The sequence below is a fragment of the Eschrichtius robustus genome, chromosome 8 (genome assembly GCF_028021215.1).
Source record: "Eschrichtius robustus isolate mEscRob2 chromosome 8, mEscRob2.pri, whole genome shotgun sequence".
NCBI classification, from domain to species: domain Eukaryota; kingdom Metazoa; phylum Chordata; class Mammalia; order Artiodactyla; family Eschrichtiidae; genus Eschrichtius; species Eschrichtius robustus.
Window position 1 is genome coordinate 97,547,691 of NC_090831.1, and position 25,816 is coordinate 97,573,506.

The 25,816-nt window shown below is 37.0% G+C and overlaps 1 protein-coding gene across 1 annotated transcript in view; it reads left to right on the forward strand.

Moving 5' to 3' along the window:
• The window catches only part of CFTR (CF transmembrane conductance regulator), a 233,003-nt gene that overhangs the window by 66,764 nt on the left and 140,423 nt on the right, over nucleotides 1-25,816 (forward strand). Inside the window, exons 5-8 of the mRNA XM_068549816.1 lie at nucleotides 4,464-4,574; nucleotides 8,575-8,683; nucleotides 21,666-21,881; nucleotides 25,159-25,248. Coding sequence (XP_068405917.1) covers nucleotides 4,464-4,574; nucleotides 8,575-8,683; nucleotides 21,666-21,881; nucleotides 25,159-25,248 — 526 coding nt within the window. The remainder of the gene's footprint in view (nucleotides 1-4,463; nucleotides 4,575-8,574; nucleotides 8,684-21,665; nucleotides 21,882-25,158; nucleotides 25,249-25,816) is intronic.

Sequence of the window (25,816 nt, forward strand, 5' to 3'; positions counted from 1 at the left end):
TTGCTGCACACGGGCTTTCTCTAGTTGCTGTGAGCGGTGGCTTCTCTTGTTGCGGAGCATGGGCTCTAGGCACGTGGGCTTCAGTAGTTGTGGCTCACGGGCTCAGTAGTTGTGGCACACGGGCTTAGCTGCTCCGTGCCATGTGGGATCTTCCCGGACCAGGGCTCGAACCCGTGTCCCCTGCATTGGCAGGCGGATTCTTAACCACTGCGCTACCAGGGAAGTCCCAAAATTTTAGGTTATAAAGAACTATATATCTTAAGGATTTCTGTCTGCTACCTTGTAATTAATGATTAGCTAGTTTCTGTTAGAAATAACGAGAACTTTGGAAACTGTCACAGTTTCTAAGTAGATCAATTTATAAGTCCATTTTCAATATACACTGACAGGTTATGGATGAAGGAGAAGGGTAAGGTCAGTTAGAGGTTAGAGGAAGGGTGGGTGGGAGCAAATTTGAGGATAAGGAGGAAGAATAGTGTTTATTGCTTTTGGTTATCCCAGGTGTACCTGCCTTGCTAATGAAACACCTGGGTACTCATTAATATTTAATGGAAGAAATACTGAAGTACAAATCCTGAGTTGGCATTTCTAAATTCTATCCAAGTATGTTTAACATACTCAAGCTCATTCAAAAAAAGCGGTGGCTGGAGTTTTACAGTAACTAATATTTCATTGAATGTCTAAGTGTAGATACCTGGGGAGTCTTTTGTTTGTTTTGTTTTGTTTTTTGTATTTCTGCGACTGGCTTGAGGTAGTCATGGAGACCTCCTTGATGGGGCAGAAATTTCATTCAATTGTCTTTTTGGTTTAATCTCACAAAATAAATTCTTTCAGATAACTCTGGTGATTGCCAGGCAGCCTAAGGTTAATTGATTTTAGTTCTCATAATTTACCTTAAGTTGTTTCTATTTCAGGTTACAAATATAGGTTTACTGTAGTGAATCTGTCAGAAACACTAAATTATATTAATAATTATAAATGGCTAACTTTTAATACTACTGAATATGTTTGATTTGATGATGCTGGGCTATGGAACTCTTGATAATAAAAACTAGATGTCTTGGTATAACATATATATTAAAATGGGCATGGATAACGCAGGAAGCTTTTTATAAATGTAGGTGTTACTTAAAGTATTTTAAAAATGAGCTAGAAACTCATTAATGGAAATGGTGATCAGGTCTTAGATATGGACCAAAAGATGTATGTTTATTTAGTTTTTAAAAGAAAGAAAAGATTTGCTTTTAAATTTCCTGCAAATGTCTTTGGTATTGTAATATTTACAGATAGTGAACTTCTCTTTATTTGTAAATTTAGTTTCATATTTTAACAATTTCAAACATACTGAAAATGAAAGGTTTATTAATAGATAGAGTATATTTTTCTCTTCTAAATTTTCCATAGGCCCCTTCCTTTCCATTCTCAATGCTATTACCCTTGTTCTGAGTCTTACAACCATCTGGCAGTCAGTGATCTATTGCAGTTGGCCCTTTCTGGCTGAGCTGATTGTTAAATTTTCAGGAACTTTGTGAGCTGGTTGTTAAGAACAACTAGTATTAAAAATTAATTGATTTATACTTACAATTAAATAAATTATGTTAAAACAAAGATAGTAATTGAAAAGTTATCACTACATAATTATTATCTATGTATTGAGGTTATGTTGATTGTATCTGAATGGTAATCACACTATCTTATAATATGCAGCTGTGTATCTCTTCCCAACTCTGTGTTCAGTGACTTCACATTTGGTGACTTGAAACTGGTCATGGTGGGAGTATTTACACCACAGAAATTGGCAAATACCATAAGTCACTTTTTGTTTTTTGTTTTCCTGGAGAAGGCATGGTTATTAAAGATTTGTCAGTACACCACACCACACCACTGCCTGCAGTCTGCTAGCTTCTGGTCTCACTGCTTCCAGACCCGCATTCCAGCACTATGTCTAGAATAACCCACCAAGCTTAATTTTCCTAAATATAAGAGCTGAACATGGTAAAGGAAGGCATGACATCAGAAGAATGTGGTAAAAATCTAGTTTTTGGCATTTAGTAACAGACAAATTTAGCATCTTTGAGCCTCCATTTCTTTATCCTTAAAGTAGGGCAATGATCTCTTCTTGTTCTACCTACCTATCAAGATTTTCAAATTAAAATCACAATATGCTAGTGTTTGTGAAAGTGCTATATACACATAATTTTTTTATTAGTATTAAACACTTGCTTCACCTTTTCACTTCTTAAGTTTACAAAGGCTTATAACCAACAGAATGGAGTTTGTATCCTAAATTGCTGTCCCAGATTTTTCACACCCTTACTGCCCCCTGTATTGGCAAATGTGCTTCCAAAGTGCTTATGTTGGCTAGTGGATTGTGAGTGCCAGGCGGGTGTGCCAGCACTCTCACAGACGATGCCCAATGCAGATGCTGCATGATCACAGCACTTCTTTAACTGCTGTGTTCAGACTGTCCTTAACTATTTTTATTCTTGTTCTCCAGGAGAAATTGCCAATGGATCACACTGGGCAATAAAGATAAAACAATTATCACCCTTTGCTGAGGTTTGAAGGCTCTTGTTAAGATGCAAATATTGCAAGTTAATGGAAGAAACTGACATATTAAGCCATTGTCACTCGTTGATATCTTGGTCAGAAATGGTTGGTGAAACTACTGAGCCTTTGAGCAGGGTCTTCTTTTTTTTAAAAAATATTTATTTATTTATTTATTTGGCTGTGCGGGTCTTGGTTGTGGCACGCTGGATCTTTAGTTGCAGCATGTGGGGTCTTTAGTTACGACGTGTGGGGTCTAGTTCCCTGACCGGAGATCGAACCCGGGCCCCCTGCATTGGGAGCGTGGAGTCTTAACTGCTGGACCGCCAGCGAAGTCCTTGAGCTGGGTCTTAATTCAGTTAAATTTTAAGGAAGGACAAGTTGCAGAGACATCAGGAACACAGGGCAGTGGCTGACTGAAGAAGGTGGAGACAAGGGAAGTGAAACGAGAATCTGGACTCTTGGGGTGGGAGTGGTGAAGGTGGACATGAGAGCCTTCTCCAAAGTTTTGCCCTGAAACAATGTCAAAATGTTTGCATTTGGCATAGCATTTCCTCTTTTTATTCTGAATGGCTTTGCTAGAATACTTTTCCTAGTATAAGTTTATTTTGCTTCTCAGATATTGCTAAAACACTCCCTATTGATTTTTGGTGGGTAACATGAATTTTGATGTATTACCAAAGTCTCGATGACACCAAATTTTAGGACTCTCTGGAGAAAAGAAAGATGGTAAGGGTAAAAGCATATGTTGGGAATCACTGATTCCAAGTTCAATTCCTTTCTTTAATAAATATATGACACATAGCACAGGGAGATTAGCTCGGTGCTTTGTGACCACCTAGAGAGGTGGGGTAGGGAGGGTGGGAGGGAGACGCAAGAGGGAGGAGATATGGGGATATATGTATATGTATAGCTGATTCACTTTGTTATAAAGCAGAAACTAACACACCATTGTAAAGCAATTATACTCCAATAAAGATGTTAAAAAATAAATAAATATATGAAATTTCACATGAGAAAGGTCTCATTTGCTCAAATTTCATTTAGAAGTTTCTCTTTGTACGTGATTTCTTTGTTTTACAATTCTCCTGCCCCTCCCTCCTTCCTCTTTGTTTTCCCTTGTCTTTGACTTCTTTTTAGATTTTCTTATCTCTGTGAAGATTATTTTGCCTTATTCACAGTAGTTAGAAACAATGTATTTGAAAATAACTAGAGTATCCTGCATAAGTATTTACTATGCCAGCTTCCCTAGCTTCCATCATAAATTGTTATTTATTAGATGCGTAGCGGGCAGATGTGCATAACTGCTATGGGGTGAGGAGACAAAACATAAGAAAATAATGATCCCCACTCTCATTCAGGGGTGATGATTAAGTCAACAAATTGATACTCCAGCTACAGTCAGTTCATTCAACAAATAGCTCATTGCTGAGTACTGTGAGCTATGGTTAACAAAATTATATAAGGGTGTTGTTTGAGGGTCTGTCTTCTTATTCAGAGATCATTTTGTATTTGAAGTGGTAGAGACTGGACTTCAGCAAACTATAAACTCCTAGTATCTGGTTATTTTGGGGAATTTTCTTCTTTTTTTTTTTTCTTGAAGAATACTTTTAGTCTAGAATGTTTAACAGTTTGTTTTTTCCCTCTGGGAAAGATGATGATTCTACCGTCATCCCCGATCCTTTTAGACAAAGCTATAGTCACATCAGTTCAGAGGTGATGCTGTTTTATAGAGTTGTGTTCTGTAAGATATGACTCCCTGGCATTCCTATAAGTTGGCTTATTTTATTCTCGTATTTATGCACTACCACCATTTTCCACATACTAGAAAATTTGAAACTGTATCTGATTCCAAGTCTACACTGGAGATCAAATCAAGTTAACATTTATATCTGTCTCTCCTCTCTTTATTTTAGCTGGACCAGACCAATTTTGAGGAAAGGGTACAGACAGCGCCTGGAATTGTCAGACATATACCATATCTCTTCTTCTGATTCTGCTGACAATCTATCTGAAAAATTGGAAAGGTATGTTCATGCACATTGTTTATTGAAGAGAGAAATTAATATTATTATTTAGAGACTAGAGAACAGACATGAGAGGGTTTAATTCTTAAAATGGCATATTTATAATAGGAACATCCTATTTTCTTGATGAAGTCTTGATTAGTCAAGAATTAAACAATGAAAGGATGAAAGAAAAAAAACCATTTTCCTGAGATAGGACCTTTTTTTGAAAAACACATATTTGAATTCTGAGAAGCTACCTGCCTTTAAAGACTATTACACGGATTTTGTGAAGACTGCAATCACATCTTTATGAAGCAAGTTGTGTACATTTGCCTCCATAATCTTAATGTGTGAATACAAATGTACATACTTGGAAATTTTAGGGTAAAGGCTGTTGGATGTCAAAGAAATGTAAAAATTTCATATTTTTGAGTATACGTTGAATGCCAAGTGTAGTATCTCCTCTCAGCCACTCTGGAAGGAAAGCATCATTATCTCTGTCTTACAGAAGAGCAAACTGACGCTCAGAGAGATGATTTAATTTTCCAGCTAATAATTGATTGAGCTGTGGTTCAAACCCAGGTCTACACTCCTGGCCTCCCCAGGAACAGTGTTTCCCGTTGTAAAGAAGTCTCCCTTTCTAAGGGTATTGGTTATAATCCTTTTGGTTGCCAGTGAATTTATTTAAGAGGGAATTTATTGGCTTATGTAGTCAACCTGTGTGAAGGCCTAGGTAGAGAATTGGCCTTAGGGACTCAGTGGAACCAGGAACTGGTTTTATTCTCTCAGACCAGCTTCCTCCATTCAGTGGGTCCTCAGAACTCTTTGCTCATATTTTTATAGACCACAGAGGAAAGAGTCCTTTCTCTGTGGCCAAATGTGAAAAATCCCAGAAACTTTTGAGTCACAAGCTCACTCCTTGGACCAACAACAATCTATGAATGAGCTAGACTGGGTCTTGTGCCAGCAGTACAGGGTCTGATACCAGATGAAGGGGAAAGGGGAGAGGGAGTTGACAGAAAAAAGAAAAAGAAAAAGAAGTAGCTACTTTTTACTGCACCAAAATAAAATAGTTGAGTAGATTTGCAATTTGTTTACCTTATTTTCATGAAATTCATTGAATTTCTTTTGAAATTTCAGGGCAAATAAGATATTCAACCTTACTTTTTCTTGATTTATTCAAAGAATTAGGCTAGTGGGAGTAGCAGGTTCACATTTCCAAGTTCAAGGTCCAGCTCCTAATATTGAGTACTTAGTGTGTGTACGTGCCATGAGGGCAGGGATATATTTTTTTGTTTTGTTTTGTTTTTGTTTGATTTGTTCAGCTTATGATGTGCCTGGAATAGGGTCTAGAATAGGGTCTGGTATATACAGTTGTCCCTTGCTAGATTCCCCCGGATGTAATAATCTATGGATGCTCAAGTCCCTTATACAAAATGCATATAACCTACACATATCCTCTTGTATAGTTTAAATCATCTCTAGATTACTTATGGTACATAATACAATGTAAATGCTATGTAAATTGTTGCCGGCACATGAAGAATCCAAGTTTTGCTGTTTGGAACTTTCTGGAATTTTTTTTGGTGAGTATTTTCCATCCCCAGTTGGTTGAATCTGAGGATGAGGAACCCGCAGACATGAAGGGCTGACTGTAGTAGGTGCTCAGTAAATATTTGTTGAATGAATGAATGATGATTGAATGTGAAATGGCTAGCATTATGTAAAAACCTGTAACACTTCTGCACAGATAAAATATATAAACATAGTATATTGTAGGTATATCAGCAAGTTCAAAATAATATAGTAGATGATGAATATCTAAGTTCTAAATGGATGCTGAGGGAAAGATTAATCAGAGTAGGACTAGGTTAATCAAAACCTGCGTACTCCAGATTTATTTTTACTTATGGCCAAATAGAGGACATAACCTGAATTTGTAGGATTATCTGGCCTAACATTTTTTTCTCCTCAGTTTTCATTGTGTCTCCATATCAATTCAGTGTTTAAAATGTACCTATTTTGTTTCAATCCAACAACACTGTGCCAGCATAAGTCCATAGACTTTATTATTTTTGTCTTTTTTGGGGTATCTCTTCTTCACTCTGTTATTTCTTTTTTATAAAAATTGTTATTTAGAATTTACTGAAATATTTTGAAAGAGTGAAATACCACTTATAGTACTTTGTATCTCTGCACCCTTGGAAAGTGACCCTGGCCACAGATTTCAAAGATGACATGTGACAAAGGCCCTAGGTGGTTACCATGTGGTTGAGGTACCTTGGCCCATCTGGCTCAGTTTGTGGCCGTGGATTTGAACCCTGTGCATTACTCCTGTATGCAGACCGCACATCCATTTCATGATTGTAGCTAAGCTACAAACTTGATAAGTATAAAATTTCTTCCATTATGATTCAAGTCTTGGTGTTTGGAATGCTTACTGGGTCTGTCGTGGTGTTGCGGGAACCACCCCATCTACTCTCGCTGCTGATTCCTTCCCTCAGTGTCCAGTAGTTCAAGTCCCATCCACTGAAAAATTCCCCAGCTTTGCCTTCCCCTCAGATCGCTACCTCATTCGTTTTTTTTTTCCCACAGCTAATATCTCTGTGCTCTCCTCGTCTCTCTACTTCTCCTTTCCTTTACATCTCAGCTCCCTGAAATATGGTTTCTGTGTCTACCATATTCCTAAAATGACACTGACTAGGGTCATCAGAGGTCTCTTAATGTCAAATATAATGACATCTTCCTACCATGACTTAAGAGTGGACCACTTCTTCCCAACTTGAAACCATTTCTTTGGTTTATGTACCACCTCTCTTCCTGGCTTTCTCATCTGACTCATTCTTCCTTTGAAAGAGAGGCAGAATCTGTCTCCATATTTAGCTTCTTACCCCGTTGTGAATCACCAAATGACATGGATGGGAGGCAAGTCTTGTGTGTGAGTGAAAGAGTGGGAAGAGTGTGAGCAGGTAGATGGATGGCATAGCGTAATTAGGCATGATAGATAGTAAGATTTTCAGGGAAGCCAGTGTCCATGCACAATGCCCATGACTGCCAAACCTGCCCTCAAATCTCAGTTGTGTGGTCTTCCTTTGGAGTAACTTAGAACCACCTCTAATAATGGTAGATGGATAGTAATGAAAATAGCTGTTGATAAAATATAAAGTCTTTATATAGTTCTTTCCTGTGAAACTTTTCGTCTCTGTACAGTTTAACAATGAAGATGAGGGTAACATTTAGGGATATATTTTATCCACTTGGGAAGAGAGAGAAGGTTTTTATGAACAGAAAGTAGTGGCAAAAATGTAAATATAATCGGCTGATGAATGTACAGTATTTAAAAGAAAACAAAAACATTTATTTGACACCAACCATTTTTCAGACTTATTTAATTTCTATTCCTGCCAGAAAATATAGAATTTGATTCTGTTCTAATTTTCCAAAGATTTTTATTGTAAAGAATGACTTTAGTATTTGAAAATCAAAGTTGATGATACTTGTTTCATACCCCTACATTTAAAAACAACAAGTTTTTCTAATGTTAAATCACAGAAAAATCCACCTGACTTTTAATCTTGTTTTCGGTTTGACAGTTAGATTTTGTAAAATCCACTACAATTCTAAACAGGTAAAGATCAAGAGGTGAAGGGAAAAAAATTAAATATTTATTTTTCACCTTGTTCTAAGCACAGCAATGTGTATTCATAAGAGTCATATTTTATTTGTCCACCTCTTGCATTCATTGCTTTTTAGAAGCCCAGAACCTTTCTTTAACACATACAGAGTGGCCTTTTCATGAAGTCAACTCCTCGAAAATTTATATATGGCGGAGCATTGAATTCTGCCAAACATCTGCCTGAGCGTTGGTGTTGGAAGGTCCCCCCAAGGTTTTGTCTCTTTAGTCACTTGGGTTAATCTCCTTGAATGTACTTGTGTGAATAAAACTATGTTAAGGGAAATAGAGAACTCAGATATTTGCACATGCAACTTACTGGTCCCATTTTGTGTTCTTTTGCAGAGAATGGGATAGAGAATTGGCCTCAAAGAAAAATCCCAAACTCATTAATGCCCTTCGGCGATGCTTTTTCTGGAGATTTATGTTCTATGGAATCATATTATATTTAGGGGTAAGGATCTCATTTGTAAATTCATTATGGATAAAATAATTATATTCATTTTTATTTATTTATTTATTTTTGGCTTTGTTGGGTCTTCATTGCTGCGTGTGGGCTTTCTCTAGTTGCGGTGAGCAGGGGCCACTCTTTGTTGCAGTGCATGGGCGCTAGGTGCACAGGCTTCAGTAGCTGTGGCACGTGGGCTCAATAGTTGTGGCTCGCGGGCTCTGGAGCGCAGGCTCAGTAGTTGTGGCACACGGGCTTAGTTGCTCCGCGGCATATGGGATCTTCCTGGACCAGGGCTCGAACCCGTGTCCCCTGCCTTGGGAGGCAGATTCTTAACCACTGTGTCACCAGGGAAGTCCCTATATTCATTTTTATGATTATAGGAGGACTAGGGTAATCTGGTACACAGGTAAAAGGCTAACTCTGAATACAAAGAAACCACTAAAACTCTAGTGGAGACAAGTAAAAAATGCATTGGAACTAGGATGTCCTGGAACACAGGTGGCCATTTATAATTTCAAATGGGTTCAGTAAAATAAATTTCTTTTAAAAAGTTATTTTCTCTTATGATCCCAAATCACATTATATTACTGTTATATGAGATTGCCGATGATTTTATTTTCCTATATTCAACAGGAGAAAGTCAGGAGACAATGTCAGGAGGAGAATTAGGTAAAATTCAGCCAATTACATATATGAGTGTTTGTAATATTTTGAAATCATATCTGCATGCTGAATGGTTTCAAGAAAAAATAGCAAAAATTTAAAATATGGCAGTGAGGTACTCCTGCAGTATGTTTTCTCAGTCTCCTATGTCTTCCTCATTGTGGAGAGAGCTCAATGCGTGAAGATCCCAGGCTTTATGGTGTTTAAGTGCAGTCTGGGATGTTCCCCAGCTGTTGTCAAATATGACTCTGATCTATTATTTTTTACCTCACCAGAGCATCATTTGGAATCCTTGACTGTAACCTGTAAGACAGATGGCAAGTTGAAAACTTATTTAGTCTTCAAGTAAAGGCTGTGCACAGTATTTGCTTTGGGAGGTTAGGTACCGGTTGGATGGATTTGTGTTGTAATTATATTGGTCTTCATGCCTTTGGGAGTGAGGGTTGCCATAGTGTCTCTCGAAGAGATGCTATGCAAGTTGCATTGCTTTAGGTACTTGTACTTAATACACAGCAAATAAATACATTTACACATTTATTTTGACAAAGATGACCACATTTAGGTCCCCAATGTTTTGTAATGCTCTTGATTACCTCCTGGGAGAAATGCTCTGGCTTTTGAAGTTATCTGTCTATTGATGTCCGTCTATCTGTCTGTCTATCTATCTGTCTATAAGTCTATCTATCTATTTATCTATCTATCTCTATAGAAACCTGCAGCAGTTTGGGGGTGAAAATATTTTATCTGTAAATATGAATAAGGTAGCTGAAGAATTAACTATCTTTTAAGATATCTTTGAGGTGATTTTTCTTAATGAGAGCAGCCAGAGCTTTGGGAAACAATTTTTTTAAAAAATTTTATTTATTTATTTTTTAAATTTTATTTATTTTTTGGCTGCGTTGGGTCTTCGTTGCTGTGCACGGGCTTTCTCTAGCTGCGGCGAGCGGGGACTACTCTTCGTTGCAGTGCGTGGGCTTCTCGTTGTGGTGGCTTCTCTTGTTGCAGAGCACGGGCTCTAGGCGCGCGGGCTTCAGTAGTTGTGGCACACGCGCTTAGTTGCTCCGTGGCATGTGGGATCTTCCCAGACCAGGGATTGAACCCGTGTCCCCTGCATTTGCAGGCGGATTCTTAACCACTGCACCAACCAGGTAAGTCCCAGTTTGGGGGAACAATTTTATCCATAGCTCTGGCTCCATTTGACTTAATGTTTTAAAATGTTTTGTTGTTTGCCTTAATGACTGTACTCTCTGCATTTGAATCAGTGTATAGAAGTACAGTTTACTCTGCCCATAGCATATAAGAATACAACATTCTTTTTTTTAAAATATATGTTCAGCACTGAGTTATTTTTCTAGTATTGTACTAATATAGCCACTAATCTATGTCACCCATTTTATTTATTTATTTATTTATTTATTTATTTATTTATTTGGTTGGTTGGTTGTGTTGGGTCTTCGTTGCTGCACGTGGGCTTTCTCTAGTCGCGGTGAGCGGGGGCTACGCTTCGTTGCGATGTGTGGGCTTCTCATTGCGGTGGCTTCTCTTGTTGCAGAGCACGGGCTCTAGGCACGCGGGCTTCAGTAGTTGTGGCTCGCGGGCCGTAGAGCACAGGCTCAGTAGTTGTGGTGCATGGGCTTAGTTGCTCCCCGGCATGTGGGAAATTCCTGGTCCAGGGATAGAACCCGTGTCCCCTGCATTGGCAGGCGGATTCTTAACCACTGCGCCACCAGGGAAGTCCCAAGAATGCAACATTCTTAATAAGTCATCCTTGGATTGAAGTGAATGATATTTCAAATAATTGTTATGTCATAACTAAGATTGTATAGAAACTCAAAATTTTCTCTTCGTGTTCTCCATCACATGCTGCTTCCATCAGTTAACATAAGCACAACTGAGTAGAAGCTGGGAGAGAGGCTGAATTATTAAGTCCCTTTTATGCTCTGCCTGACTTGTGAGATAATTCATTCCTCTAGATTCCACCAGCATAGAAGTTTCATGTGAACCAAAGCAGTCACCTAAACATGAAAATTTAGATGATACATGAACATATTTATAAAATTTATTTTTGGTCTGGTACACACAGATCAAAAAATAAACAAAATATAGTTTAATATTTATTGAGTACCTACTCTGTTCCAGGTTCAGCATTAAGCCCTTTATACAGATTATTTTAGGTAATTCTCCTAGCAACTCCACGGAGCAGACAGTAGTATCTCAAATATATAGAAAAGGAAATTGAGATGCAGGAAACTAAGTAACTTTTCCAACGTTATGCATGTGGTAAATTTGAGTGATAGCCAGGTCTCTTTGGTTCCAAAACCTATGACCCTTGCGTTAGATCAGATTATAATTGCTATGTAACTATATTTGTAATGATTGTATGTAGGTACTCAATAGAATTGTGACTGTAGTAATCAGTCTTGGGTCTGCTGAGCTTCTTTGCATCTGCTCAGGAGACATAGGTTAAGAGCTTGAATGTTGAGGATTCTTCCAGGGTCACCTCAGGGGCAAATCTGAAGAAAGTTCAGAGCAGGTGGCAGGATAGGAGAACCAACTGGAATCTTTCCACTTATACTTGGGAAGGAACTGTGTGAAATCCACCCAAGAGCCAGCAGTGCTAAGAGTCAAACATATAGAAAAAATTAAGGGTAGAAGACTGGAGTGGATGTGGAGAAGGACTAACTTATTCTTAAACTTCTCGAGCTTAAAAATATCCCAGCAAAAGGAATCTTAAAGCCTTTCTTGGTGTATTAATTAATTACCCAGGGGTGGGATTGAGGGGAGTGAGTGGTGCCACTGATCTAAGCTGAGCCCAAGGCCACTGGTCTGGAACTGACAGCATGTTTAAAGGGCAAAGGTGATTTCCATCAGCTCAACTTCTACTGATAACCAGTAGAAAATGGGCGAGGAAAAGAACTGATGGGGAAAGCAGCTGAAATGCGTATGGTGAGAAGGCATGGAGAGGAAATTTACATTGGCAATGGCACAGGTGTGGTGAGGCTGTGGGTTTCTCACCCTTGTCACAGAGTAAAGGCTTCACGGCCTCACCGTGCAGTTTTAAGTAGTAAAAATGTTAAAAACTGTTAAGTCTTTAAGAACTTATGGTGGTCATTAAGATGAGTGTAGCTTTTCAGAGCATCTGATCTCTCTACTCCATCCTTTCTGTCTGTTACAGGAAGAAAAGAAGGCGAGAAAATTTCGCTGTTATTATAATAAGACCTCTATCCTTTTAAACAACTTATACCAATGCCTTAGTATTTATCGTATTCTTTCTGGGGATTCCTTCTTTCTTCTGTGTGTGTCATCTTGATAATGTTTTAATTTCCATTAAATGAGCAGGGATTCTTGAAGTTGCTTTACACTACTCTTGGTAAAAGGTGGACGTACTTTCAAGATATCCTGTGTGTTCTTAATCCCTCTAAACCAGGATAATTGTGGTATGAAGAATATTTGATTGGTTTCAGGACTGATAGAAAAAGTACTATAAAATTTGCTGTTGGGACTTTCCTGGCATTCCAGTGGTTAAAACTCCAAGCTTCCACTGCAGGGGGCACGGGTTTGATCCCTGGTCAGGGAACTAAGATCCCACATGCCATGCTGGTGTGGCCAAAAAAAAAAAAAAAAAGCTGTTGACTGTGAAAGGTTAAGAAAAAAAGGAAATGCCATCATGAAAGAGTTTGTCTCTCTGCAATACTGATGTAATTTTAAATCATATTAGCTATGGCCTCTCATGATTAACTATGTACTTGTTTTTTCTCCATTTGACTCAGCAGCCAGATATAACATTGCCTTTAATATTTAAGACTCCCAGCATAAAGGAAAAACTGGCCATTGAAGAATTGAGTGTGCAAGTCAATTAAGGACAGTCAGAGGGAAGCCAAGGGAAGGGAGTCCTGTAAGCAGGTTACTGAGACAATATGGTTATCACAATACCTTTATTATGATAAGAAATTTACAAGCATTCACTCAAATATATGCTTGACTCCTAGGCAGCTCTGGGCATATTTCCATCATCAAATTGAGACAAATGTCAGTACAACTTGAGTCAAACTACTTTTATTATTTACGTTTCTTAAACCCCAAGAAGTTTAAGGTCATAAAGAAGTCTTAGGACTTAGGCTGTTAGAGTTTTCAAGTCCCACAGTCTACCTTGCAAAAGATCTTTGTCCCTTATGTTTTGACAGAGACATTGGGTAGGTGTTGAATTCAAGCAAACTGCTAACTAAGAGAGTGTTTTGGGGAATTCTGCACACAGGTAGTCTCTGGCTTAGGCACTTTGACTTACTTATGTCCCTTTCACCTAAGGTCACCTACCTCCAGCAAATTTTCTAGATGCCTGTCATGGAGAACTCTTTTCTCAGCTTCCTCTCCCATCCCCCCATATCTAGCTGCTTCTCTAACCCCAGCAGGGACTTGAATGCTACATTGCCTACACTCACCCTACATCCTGAATATTTCTACCCTCTACCAGAACCCCCATCCGTAACACACATGCTGTACTTCCTGTGCTACCCACAGTGTACTACCCAGTTCCTGTGTCAAGGTTTGGAAAATCATGGGGTTTAGATTTCTCTGAAACAGAGAATTTTTACTTTAGAGTAACCAGCAGCCCAACCCCAGATAATGTGACTTAATTGGTTTGGGATGAGCTCGGGGCTAAAGTTCCCCAGGTGATTCTGATTGAGGTAGACAAGCAGGAACGTTATCACTGAAGGCATCTGACTTTCGCTAGAATCTAAGGTGAGGGTATTGGGGGGTGGTACACATGGAATTTTTTAGTTTGATTTTTTAAAAATGATAATATCAAAAAAATTTTAGACAAAAAATAAATATTAAGTCCTTTAATGACAGAAGGACAGTGTTTCTCAAACTTTTATATGCATACCAACCACTGCCCCCTCCCATCTGGCTAAAATGCAGATATTGGGTGGAACCTGAGATTCTGCGTTTCTAAAAGCTCCCAGGTGAAGATCCTGTTTGCCCTAGCACCATGCTTTGAGTAGCAAGGATTTACAGGGTCATGAAAGAAGAGAAAGCCTAGTTAGAGGTTACAGTTATCGTGAAAAGAGAAGTAGGTGGACTAATCATGGCCAAGGAGCCCCTGAATAGAAGTGACAAGAATCCCACTGAGATTAAATGTGGCTGAGGGTTTACTGCAGTATCCCAGCGTTAACTGTTAACTTTCTGCATCTTCCTCCGGCACTCTTTCTCAGGACTCTGCTGGAGAGAAGTAGATGACTGTGTGTGTGGAGAGGGCAAAGGTATAGCTAGGAGGGACTATGTTTCTCTTCCAAGACTGCACGGAGGAGATGATCCATCTCTTTCTGTAAAAACATTGTTATGCAGGTTGGTTAGGCTTTTACAGTACTATTGAACTCAGAGGTGCTCCAAGAGCATTTACCATTATATGTGCTTTAGAAGGCGAACCTAGGAATCCAACACCATGTCTGGTAGGATATTGTATCTCGGGCAAAATGCGTCTGTTCTCACGTGTGAAATTTTAGAACCAAATCGATTTGTAAATTAGGAATTGTCTGTGATCTTGTACTTTCAACTTAAACTAGATATGAGGTGGCCCAGTTTCCTCATTCTTGGTGTGAACATGGTGCCTCTTTACTTCTTGTAGTTAACCAGTATCCTATGGTGACTAATGAGTGTGATGTGGTGAAAGTGTACAGTTTCTATGATCCCTTCTACCTTTTAAATTATGTGTCTATGATACGGGGCCTAGAGAAATGGCTTTATCTTAAATTACAGTGATATTAAGTTGTAACTTTATTTGGTAGGTTGATACTGAACTAGTCACAGTGCTTGAATTGATCAACTGCCAGGTCATATTATAACATTGTCTTTTCTATTTAAGGTTATGAATAAGATGGGGGGCTCTGGAGTCAAACTATCTGGTTCAAATCCTAGTTCTACCACTTGCTAGCTGTCTGATACCTGGGAAAGTTATTTAAATTCTCTTTGTCTCGGCTTCTTTGATTGTAAGATGGAGACAATAATAGCACATATTTCATAGAATTATTGTGAGAATTAAACAAGTTAAGCATGTAGAATAGATCCTGGTACGTAGCAAGTGCTTTATAAATGTTACCTGTTACTGTATCATTCAATACAATCTCTACCTACCTTCACAAATACTCCTATTATTTGCATTTACTTGTTTCTCTATATATGCTATAAGCAAGTCTTAAAGTACCAATTTCATTTTTATAGGGCACAGGAAAATATTTTGCTAATGTTTAAAAATGATACCTAGATTCTAAGCATTACTTCAGAAATTAAAATTAATATTTTAACGTGTCTTCCATTATTGCATTTTCTGGATTAAACCTACTTTTGCTGCTATATCAGCAAGTCTAGGGTTGTTTTCTTACAAAACATGAAGAACAGAGCTTAGATTTCTAGTGAAGACATTGCTGGTAATAGTTAATAAATCAATGAACACTCAAAGGAAAATACCAAAAGTAAAACATTTTAAATTAGGCACTGAACCTAAAAACATGATTCAGGGTAGACAGATACTATAATAATATTTTTGAGACTCTGTTCTTGGTATGGCAGCGGTCCCCAACCTTTTTGGGACCAGGGACCAGTTGCGTGGAAGACAACTTTTCCACGGACTCGGAGGAGGGGGGAAGGTTTCGGGATTATTCAAGCGCATTACATTTATTGTGCATTTTATTTCTATTATTAATACATTGTAATATATAATGAAATAATTATACAACTCACCATAATGCGGGATCAGTGGGAGCCCTGAGCTTGTTTTCCTGCAACTGGATGGTCCCATCTGGGGGCGATGGGAGACAGTGACACCCGTGTGTTTCTCATGTCCAGTCTACTCCGTAAGATGCAGCTTAACTGTCACTTGCCTCTCACTGATAGGGTTTTGATATGAGTCTGCAAGCAGTTGATTTATTATGGTCTCTGTGCAAACCTCTCTGCTAATGATCATCTGTATTTGCAGCCGCTCCCCAGCGCTAGCATCACTGCCTCAGCTCCACCTCAGATCACCAGGCATTAGATTCTCGTAAGGAGTGCACAACCTAGATCCCTCGCATGCACAGTTCACAGTAGGGTTCTTGCTCCGATGAGAATCTAATGCCGCCGATGATCTGACAGGAGACGGAACTCAGGAACTCAAGAGGTAATGCGAGCGATGGGGAGCAGCTGTAAATGCAGATGAAGCTTTGCTCACTCGCCTGCCACTCCCCTCCTGCTGTGTGGCCCGGTTCTGGGGGTTGGAGACCCCTGTGGTATGGTATACATACATTTTTGTAAAAACTACATACAGTTGGGGCATTGGATAGGTTTTATTTTCTATGCTGAATATGGAAAATTTTTTCATTTAGCAATTGTATAAAGCCAAAAATTTCCATAAGACTCTAGTGTATCAAGATAAACAAAAATTTGACACTCTTGTTTACCATGTCAAAGGCAGAATCTTAAGCCTTTGCTTTGGTATATAAGCCAGTACTCTTTGTATTTTATGATAAATTCTGGGTGTATGCCTGCATGTGTGTTCACTCTGTTCTATTTTCTTTGTATGCGTGTTTTCTTTTTATCATTTATTTGTTGTCGTAAGTTATATACAATTTTCTATCCAATATTTTATTATTTATTTTATCTTTTAAATATTCTTTTATGATTCTGAAAATAATCAGATAATTATTGATAAATTTGATGCTTATCTTTCCAGTTTTTTCCCATGAGAATATATACTTAATGAAGGGAGGTGGATCATTACTTTACATATGTGTCATAAATCTACTTCTCCTCTTAATGTTTTGTGAATGCCTTTTCATATCATTAGATAATTCTCTTCCTAATCATTTTAATGTTTAATGACTCATGTGGCTGTACCATAGTTTATTAGTTCCTCATTGTTGAATATTTAGATAGCCTCCTATTTTTCGCTGTCATAAATAATTCTTCAATGCACATCTCTTTAAAAGCTAAATTTTAGTAGATATTCCAGTTGCCTTCCAGAAAAGATGTATTAATTTACTTTCCTGATACTAAAATATGAAATTCAGCCCTCACTAACAATACTTATTATCATTTAAAAAATGTTTCCAAATTGCTAAGTGAAAAACAGTATATTATCTTTTGTATTTGCATTACTTTTGGTTCCTAGTGAGTTTAAACTGTTTTTATGTATTAATTATGCATATCTTTTGTGGGGTGCAAATTGCCTTTTCATATTCTTTGTCTATTTTTATTTTGGTGTGTTTGTCTCTTTCTTATTGATCTATGAGAGACTATTTTCCTCAGCCTGTCATTTGTTTCTTTTTTTTTTTAATTAAAAAAAAATTTTTTTTAACATCTTTATTGGAGTATAATTGCTTTACAATGTTGTGTTAGTTTCTGCTGTATAACAAAGTGAGTCAGCTATATGTATACATATATATCCCCATATCCCCTCCCTCTTGCGTCTCCCTCCCTCTCTCCCTCTCCCACCCCTCTAGGTGGTGACAAAGCACTGAACTGATCTCCCTGTGCCATGCAGCTACTTCCCACTAGCTATCTATTTTACATTTGGTAGTGTATATATGTCAATGCCACTCTCTCACTTTGTCCCAGCTTACACTTCCCCCTCCCTGTGTCCTCAAGTCCATTCTCTACCTCTGCGTCTTTATTCCTATCCTGCACCTAAGTTCATAAGAGCCACTTTTTTTTTTTAGACTCCATATATATGTGTTAGCATATGGTATTTGTTTTTCTCTTTCTGACTTACTTCACTCTGTATGACAGACTCTAGGTTCATCCACCCCACTACAAATAACTCAATTTCGTTTCTTTTTATGGCTGAGTGATATTCCATTGTATATATGTCACACTTTCTTTATCCATTCATCTGTCAATGGATACTTAGGTTGCTTCCATGTCCTGGCTATTGTAAATAGTGCCGCAATGAACATTGTGGTACATGACTCTTTTTGAATTACGGCTTTCTCAGGGTATACGCCCAGTAGTGGGATTGCTGGGTCGTATGGTAGTTCTATTTTTAGTTTTTTAAGGACCCTCTATACTGTTCTCCATAGTGGCTGTATCAATTTACATTCCCACCAACAGTGCAAGAAGGTTCCCTTTTCTCCACACCCTCTCCAGCATTTACTGTTTGTAGATTTTTTGATGATGGCCATTCTGACCGGTATGAGGTGACTGTCATTTGTTTCTAGTGAGTTTTGTTAATTTTTTATTTTCTTGACAATCAGAAGTTTCAGTTTTTAAAAATTTGTTGCCAGTATCTATAGTTTTTTTGTTTTCTGTTTCTGGCATTTGACATTTTAAAAAGTCCTCTCTGCCCAAGTATTGTGTAAACACATATCTATGTTTTTATTATTTCATCTTTTACACGTAACTATTGCATCCATTTGAATTTATTTGGATGTATGTATGAGATAGAAATCTAATTTTTAAAAAATGAGTTTCCAGTTTCTCCATTGCTTATTACACTTTCTCCACTGAATTAAAATGCTGTATTTTATTATATATAAAATGGCTACATGTACTTGGACCTGTTTTTGAACATTCCAGATAAGTTAGTCTATTTCTTTGTCATGCCACATACTATTCTGGCTGTATAATATAATTTAATATTCCAGTAATGTAAACCTTCTCATACATTATTCTTATTCCTCACATGTTTTTGATTAGTCTCTCATTTTTTTTCCAAATGAAATTTAAAATCATTTTATCCATTGATTCAGCAAGTATCTGCTGAGTGGATATTCTGTGCTAGGTGTTGTGCATGATGTTGAGATTGTTGCAAAAACTAAGGCAGTCCCTGCTCTTATGGTTCACATCCAAAAAATCCACTTGGAATTCTGATGAAGATTGTATTAATCTTATAAAATAACTTGGAGGAGAATGTAATCTTTGCAATATTCAGATTTTTTTATGGAAAGTTTTAAAGTCTCTCCATTTATTTGACACTTAAAAAATATGTCTTAGTAATGTTTTTTAGAATATATTTTAAGATATGTATATATTAATTATTGGTATTTACAAAGTATCTTTTGTATCATTACTATAATTGGGATACTTACTTAATTTATTATTATGCTTGGTATCTAGGAATCTATTTTCTTATTTTCTATTATTTTTATTTTCTTATTTCTGTATTTCTGGGATTAAGATATATAAAATATATTTAAAGCAAGTTGAGATGATGGTGATGATGATGACGATGGTTTTACTGACTACACACAATAGAAAACAATGTAACCTTAGAAGTTCTTCAGTATTGATTCTTCCCATATTAGAAACAACTATGCTTTGGATTTGGAATTGTAATTTTTAAAGTAAAGTTATTTTGGGATTAATTAATTTAATGTAATTGCAAGCGTGAACTAAGTTTTTTATTTTCACCTGAAATTTCTTTCTTGGTCTGAATATCCAGCGGACATCCCCATCTCTAGAAACATCTGACCCTGTCCTAGGTATGCAGGTAGAACAAAATGGTTAAAGGATTCAGACTCATCTACAGTGACTTGAAGTTCTGGTCTGGGGGATCCCATGAGAGACCAGATGTATTTCCCAGGAGGTATTTTCAGGCTTCCTAATTTTCCCCTGGGAGGCTGATCTAAATTGAGATTCATGATTATTCCTAGCAGGAATATAGTCACTTGTGTTGTTCTCTAACCTGATCCCCTCTACTCAGATGGCATTCTGAACTCATCCTATTCAGACCTGCATCCCTCTGAGTAGAAAATACCCATAGCGATGTCAGGATGTGTGCCAGGACCATTTGCCCAAGAATCATCAGCCTCTGCCACAGGACTCCCCAGACTCAGATCATATATTCCAAGATATTAGCTCTGGAGGGGAACTTTAAGATAAGCTTGCTCCACCACTCATTTTATCAGTGAGGAAACTGTCAAGAGAAGGGAAGTGACTAAGGTGACACAGAGAGTGTAGGTAACATGCTGGGATAAGAACTTGGGTTTCTTGACTCTGAATTCAGTGTTCATTTCCCTGTCATGCTGACTTAAAGATTGGTATCAGGCTTCTTCCATTAGCTAAGTGAACCCTTAATTTCATCTTGATTTGTGTCTAATTAAAAATTAATAAAATATTTTATCAAATTTTCAAATTAATTCACATTCCGACTCATTACATTCAAGCCTCAGTCTGCTTACACTATTTTACATGGTGGCAGATTGGGAAATTTCTTGTGTAACTGAAACTATACTGGCAACAGGGTTCACACAGCTTTCACATATCAAGAATAGAGGACTGCGTTTCTCCCAGTCATTACAGGGATGATTTTTGTAAAGGACTGCACACCTAGATTAAGCTAGGTATCAGTTACCATTGTTTTCCCTCCCAAATTATAAAATCAGGTGATGTCTGTAAATGCTTTCCTTATAAATATTAGAGAACATGCTGCTTAAAACAGAGTAGGGGAAACTAAAGGAGGGAGGGGTCTGGAGTGCTGATTTTGTCCTTGAATGTTGACAGTTCCATGTTGTGGTGAGGTTTATGTTGTTTTGCTGCTGGCAGATGGTCCAATTATTGGAATTTTCTCTACCAGAAATAAACTGCATTTTTTTTCTATGAACAGGTACCCTCCCACAGTAATGCTACCAGTGTCATTGTGTAATAGCTGTTATTGTTCAGAGGATGAGTATGTCCTCTTTTGCTTGAGGCAAGAAGACAAGTAATTAATTCAGTTATGCAACCTGCAGAATAGGTGTCTGAATTGGATTGACACAGTTTTATTTATTTTGTTATAAATCAAAATAAATTCAGCAAATGGGTCTATTGTGATAGAGGTGACAGGTTCTCCTGTTGCCAGTTCCCCTTTATGTGGTTGCCTCAAGAGACTGTTCATTCTGGTAATAATTCCATCACTCAAAGTGCTTTTGAAAGTTCTATTTTGAAATCACATCAAATCACCTGGTCTCTTTGGCCTCAGTTTCTTCACCTGCAATGTGAAAATATTAATGCTTACTCTGACTCCGAAAGTTGTCATAAAAATCAAACGACAAATATTTTATAAATTGTTAAGTGCCATGTAGATGTTACCAATTAGCACACTATTCCAGAAATTACACCTTTGCTTTATGGCCGCTCTTCAGTTTTTAGTAAAAAATACCTCATACATAAACGTCTCCAAATGACCCTTGCTATAACCTAAAATAAAATCTTATTTCAAAGTGTAAAGATATTACAAAGGACATCCAGAGTTTCATGTATGGCATGGCCCTCTCTCATCTCCTTTAAAGTTGAAACTTCTTGTGTTGAAATTGTGAGGGCATTTTATGAAAGAAAACTAAAATTTCATTTCTCTGTTTTCCCTCTTCTGCAGGAAGTCACCAAAGCAGTACAGCCTCTCTTACTGGGAAGAATCATAGCTTCCTATGATCCAGATAACAAGGTGGAACGCGCCATTGCGATCTACCTAGGCATAGGCTTATGCCTTCTTTTTATCGTGAGGCTGCTTCTCCTTCATCCGGCCATTTTTGGCCTCCACCACATTGGAATGCAGATGAGAATAGCTATGTTTAGTTTGATTTATAAGAAGGTAATACTTCCTTGCACAGTCTCCATGCTACGTGTTAGTGGCGTCATGTTTTAAATGCCATACTGATACAAGTAAGGGGTAAATGCTGAAATGGGTTTTGTATACCTGTGAAATAAATGGCAGCAATAATGAATATGTCTAATTTTCCTTGATAATTCACCTCACTTCAACTAATAATTATTGAGTGCCTTCTATAAACTGCCTATATTTTAGATTTCATGTTTTTTTTCACTAGTCGTATACCATTTTTTGGAATCCATGGCTCCCCATTGAAATGATTCTTAACTATCTGCCTAAAAGTCATTGACAAAATATCATCTTATTGTAAACTGCCATGTATCTTTACGTTCAACAACAAGAAATTGTTAACAATAACCCAAGCAATAGAAATTTTCTACCTTAACTAGTTGTGACGCAGTGGTGGTATCCACTGCCTTATTTTGAGTTAGATTTTTGTCATCCTAAGCTCTGCAAGTTAAACATTTTTCGAATAGCACATGCATGGCAACCATAAGAACCTTCTCTGCTTTTCTGTGTGCATTGTCCAGTTAAGAGCCCAAGTTGCTGATGTGCGCTTTGGGTGAATTCAGATTAAGACTTCCTTACCTTACAAACACAATTTAAGGTCATCTCAATGACATGTGCTTTCACCAGCCTGATTCGTGTGTGACCGTTTGATCTACCAAGTGATTATAGAAACCTGTTTGGTTGAATCATTTGGATATTGCTTTATCCTTCTTCTCTTTTTTCTTACCCCAATGTAAAAACTTTATATACTTGGCTTATAAGGGACACGGACCTGAAATTCCCTCTAGCAAATAACCCGTAACACTTCCATAATATACATGCAAGGTCAGTGGTGTTGTAAAACCTTGATAGCCATACTTTATTGTTCAAAAAAGCCTTCTGTGGAGGCACAAGGGAAACACCGAGTCTACAGTTTAATCAAATCACCTCAGCCACAGTCTCATCAGTTCACAAGTACCAGGAAAGCATGGGTGATAAATCAATAAAAATTTTATCTTGATCCAGAAATTATATGTAAGTGATGAAATTATTAGGTATTATTTGGAGGGTAGAATTTACACAGAATGCATATCAAAGAAAGTTGAATCCAGTTTAAAAATATTTATAAAAGTGATTTTATCGTAATGGTAACTAATAGCTAAGGATGTACATGACAAGCTTCTAAGTGATTTTTAGGTATATCATTTCATTTGACCAAAACTCCATATGGTAGAAACTATTATCCCTATTTTATGGATAAAATATTTTGAGAAGCTAAGACCTAAAAGTTATAAAACATTGTACAAGAACTGCGTCAAAATTTCTAAAATGGGCAAGTCACAATCCTTAAAGTGGAGGGTTTTCCAACTATTAGAGAACATAAAATAAGTACTGAAATAATATAGCAATTCAAATTGTGTTATATAGGCAGAGAGAAACATGAAGTGCTCTGGGCTAAGGGGAGGGGAGATCAAAGAAGGAGCAGGTTAGTTTGTGAATAAGTTCATATAGAATGTTTAGCACAAATACAGCGATATATGTGCTTTCAGACCCAGAATGCATTAATAAAAAGTTAGAAGTTGTGCCTGTCCTTTTTCAACATTGATTATCTGTGTTCTTACATATTTTCTTTACCCCTCTAGCCACACCTATTGACCTGCATTGACATCATCACCAAAGAATACAATTTCATCTCCATGTGGCTGTGGTTTGGTCCCTAAAATAAACTGGTACCATATCTGACCAGTTTCATCCATGTGGCAGGCAGCCACTAATTCTTCCCACATTGTTCCAGATTTTGTAGTAGAGCATAGTTTTCTTTGTTCCAAAATCTATAACCATGATACATTCAAATTATATTTTAAATAATGAATCTAAATACAAACTAGATTGAGCTTTGCCTGTGAATTTCAAGAAGATAAAGTTAACTAGAGTGAACAGATATTCACTGTTTATTGTGCACATAAACTCCATGTTAAGCCATGTAGAACCCATGTTAAGCCCAGTCTCAGGTTACCTGAGACTGAGCATGTTACCAGGTCATGTGTCATCCAGCTCAATGGACTACCCCCCCTCCCCTGCCCTGTATTGCTCTAATAGCATTTTGAAATTAACTGCTTTATTCCTTATTCATCTGTGCTTATCTAAATGCTATTCATTATGCCACACCCATCTTAAAATTCAACCTCAATAAAATATTTGCAGATTTTTATAACCAGATATGGGAACTTTCTCTTAATCACCCTATTTTATTCTATCTACTCCCTTTAACTAATTTATCATATTTAGTTATGTATGTACTAGGTTATCCTGAGGCAAGAATTATGTTTAAGAAATCTTAACAATAATCCCTGAAGCCTTGAATATAGTGATTTGTATCTACTGAGTGCTCAATACATATATGAGGGATTCAGTTGAAGCAAATATTAGATAGGTACTCTTCAGTCAAAGCCATCTAATGGCAAATCAATTCTTATTAAAGTTCATAGGCGAAGTATGACTTATCTTTCATAATAATAATTTATCTACATAAAAATTCTATTTTGTATATATGGATATATTTTTCTTTGTAAAATTTAAGAATTTTTTATTAATGTAATCTTTCACAAAATTATTAATGATTAAATTATTTGTAATATAATTTTATTGACTTTAACAGTAATTTTATTCAACAGAGTTACTATAAGATCACATGAAAAATTTAAGGCCAAGATTTTATTAAAAAATTTTTTTTATTGACGTATACTTGGTTTACAATATTGTGTTAGTTTCAAGTGTACAGCAAAGTGATATAGATATCTATATCTATATATATATTTTTTCAATTCTTTTCCATTATAGGTTATTACAAGATATTGAATATAGTTCCCTGTAAGGCCGAGGTATTAATCTCAAATTTCACTGCCTTTGGTTCCATCTTTTATAAAAACAAACAAAAGCAAAAAAAAAAAAAAAAAAAAACCCTCTACAGTATATAAATGAATATTTAAGTACAATATTGTTCCCATTTTGGATTAGAAAAAATAGTTACTACTCACTAGATACTGTAAAATAAAATAAGAAGAGGCATGCCAGTGTAATATTTGTTGTAAAGAGAAATATTTATAAATCTGAGAAGATACTGAGTTAGATGAACATAAAATAATTTTCATTACCTTAACTTAAAAATGCGTGCATAGTTACCTAATTCCTCAGCTGTATTGTAACATTACTTATAAATATATTTGTCTACTGTTCATTGACAATATCTAACTTCCCATTTTCCTTTTAGACTTTGAAGCTGTCAAGCCGTGTTCTAGATAAAATAAGCATTGGACAACTTGTTAGTCTCCTTTCCAACAACCTGAACAAATTTGATGAAGTATGTACCTACTGATTTAATCTTTTATGCATCTTTATTATAACTCATACAACCCCAAAGGTTTTCTGGGTCAGATAACAGTAATAAGTGGTTAAGTCGTAAGCATCCCTACCTTACCTATTTCTGAAAACTGAGAAGGCTGAGTTGTGTAGCAGAGTGCCATTTTGGGGTCTCACGGGACCACCCAACTCAAGGGCACCTCAGCTTGCTTTGTATTTACAAGGTTTTTTTACAATTCAGTCCCTATCAGATCTTGTTTCCTTTTAATACTTTAAATCAGTTATTTACTTTGGCTGAGTATGATACTCTGAGCAATTCTTGTTCAGTGCTGTCTTCTGTCACAATAAAATTCGAGGTCCTTGAGGACAGATTGTTTTATTTATCTTTGCATTTCTAGTATTTTACATGGTATCAAACCCTTAGCAGATGCTAAATAAATTACTGTTGAATTGAGCATGCATGTGTTCTGAATATATTGTCAGGTGATAAGGTTGTACAGTTGTGTAGGTTGAACTCCTGAAGAGTCTTTTGTTCTCTCATGTTCTGTGTCATGGCTCTTGCTTTATCC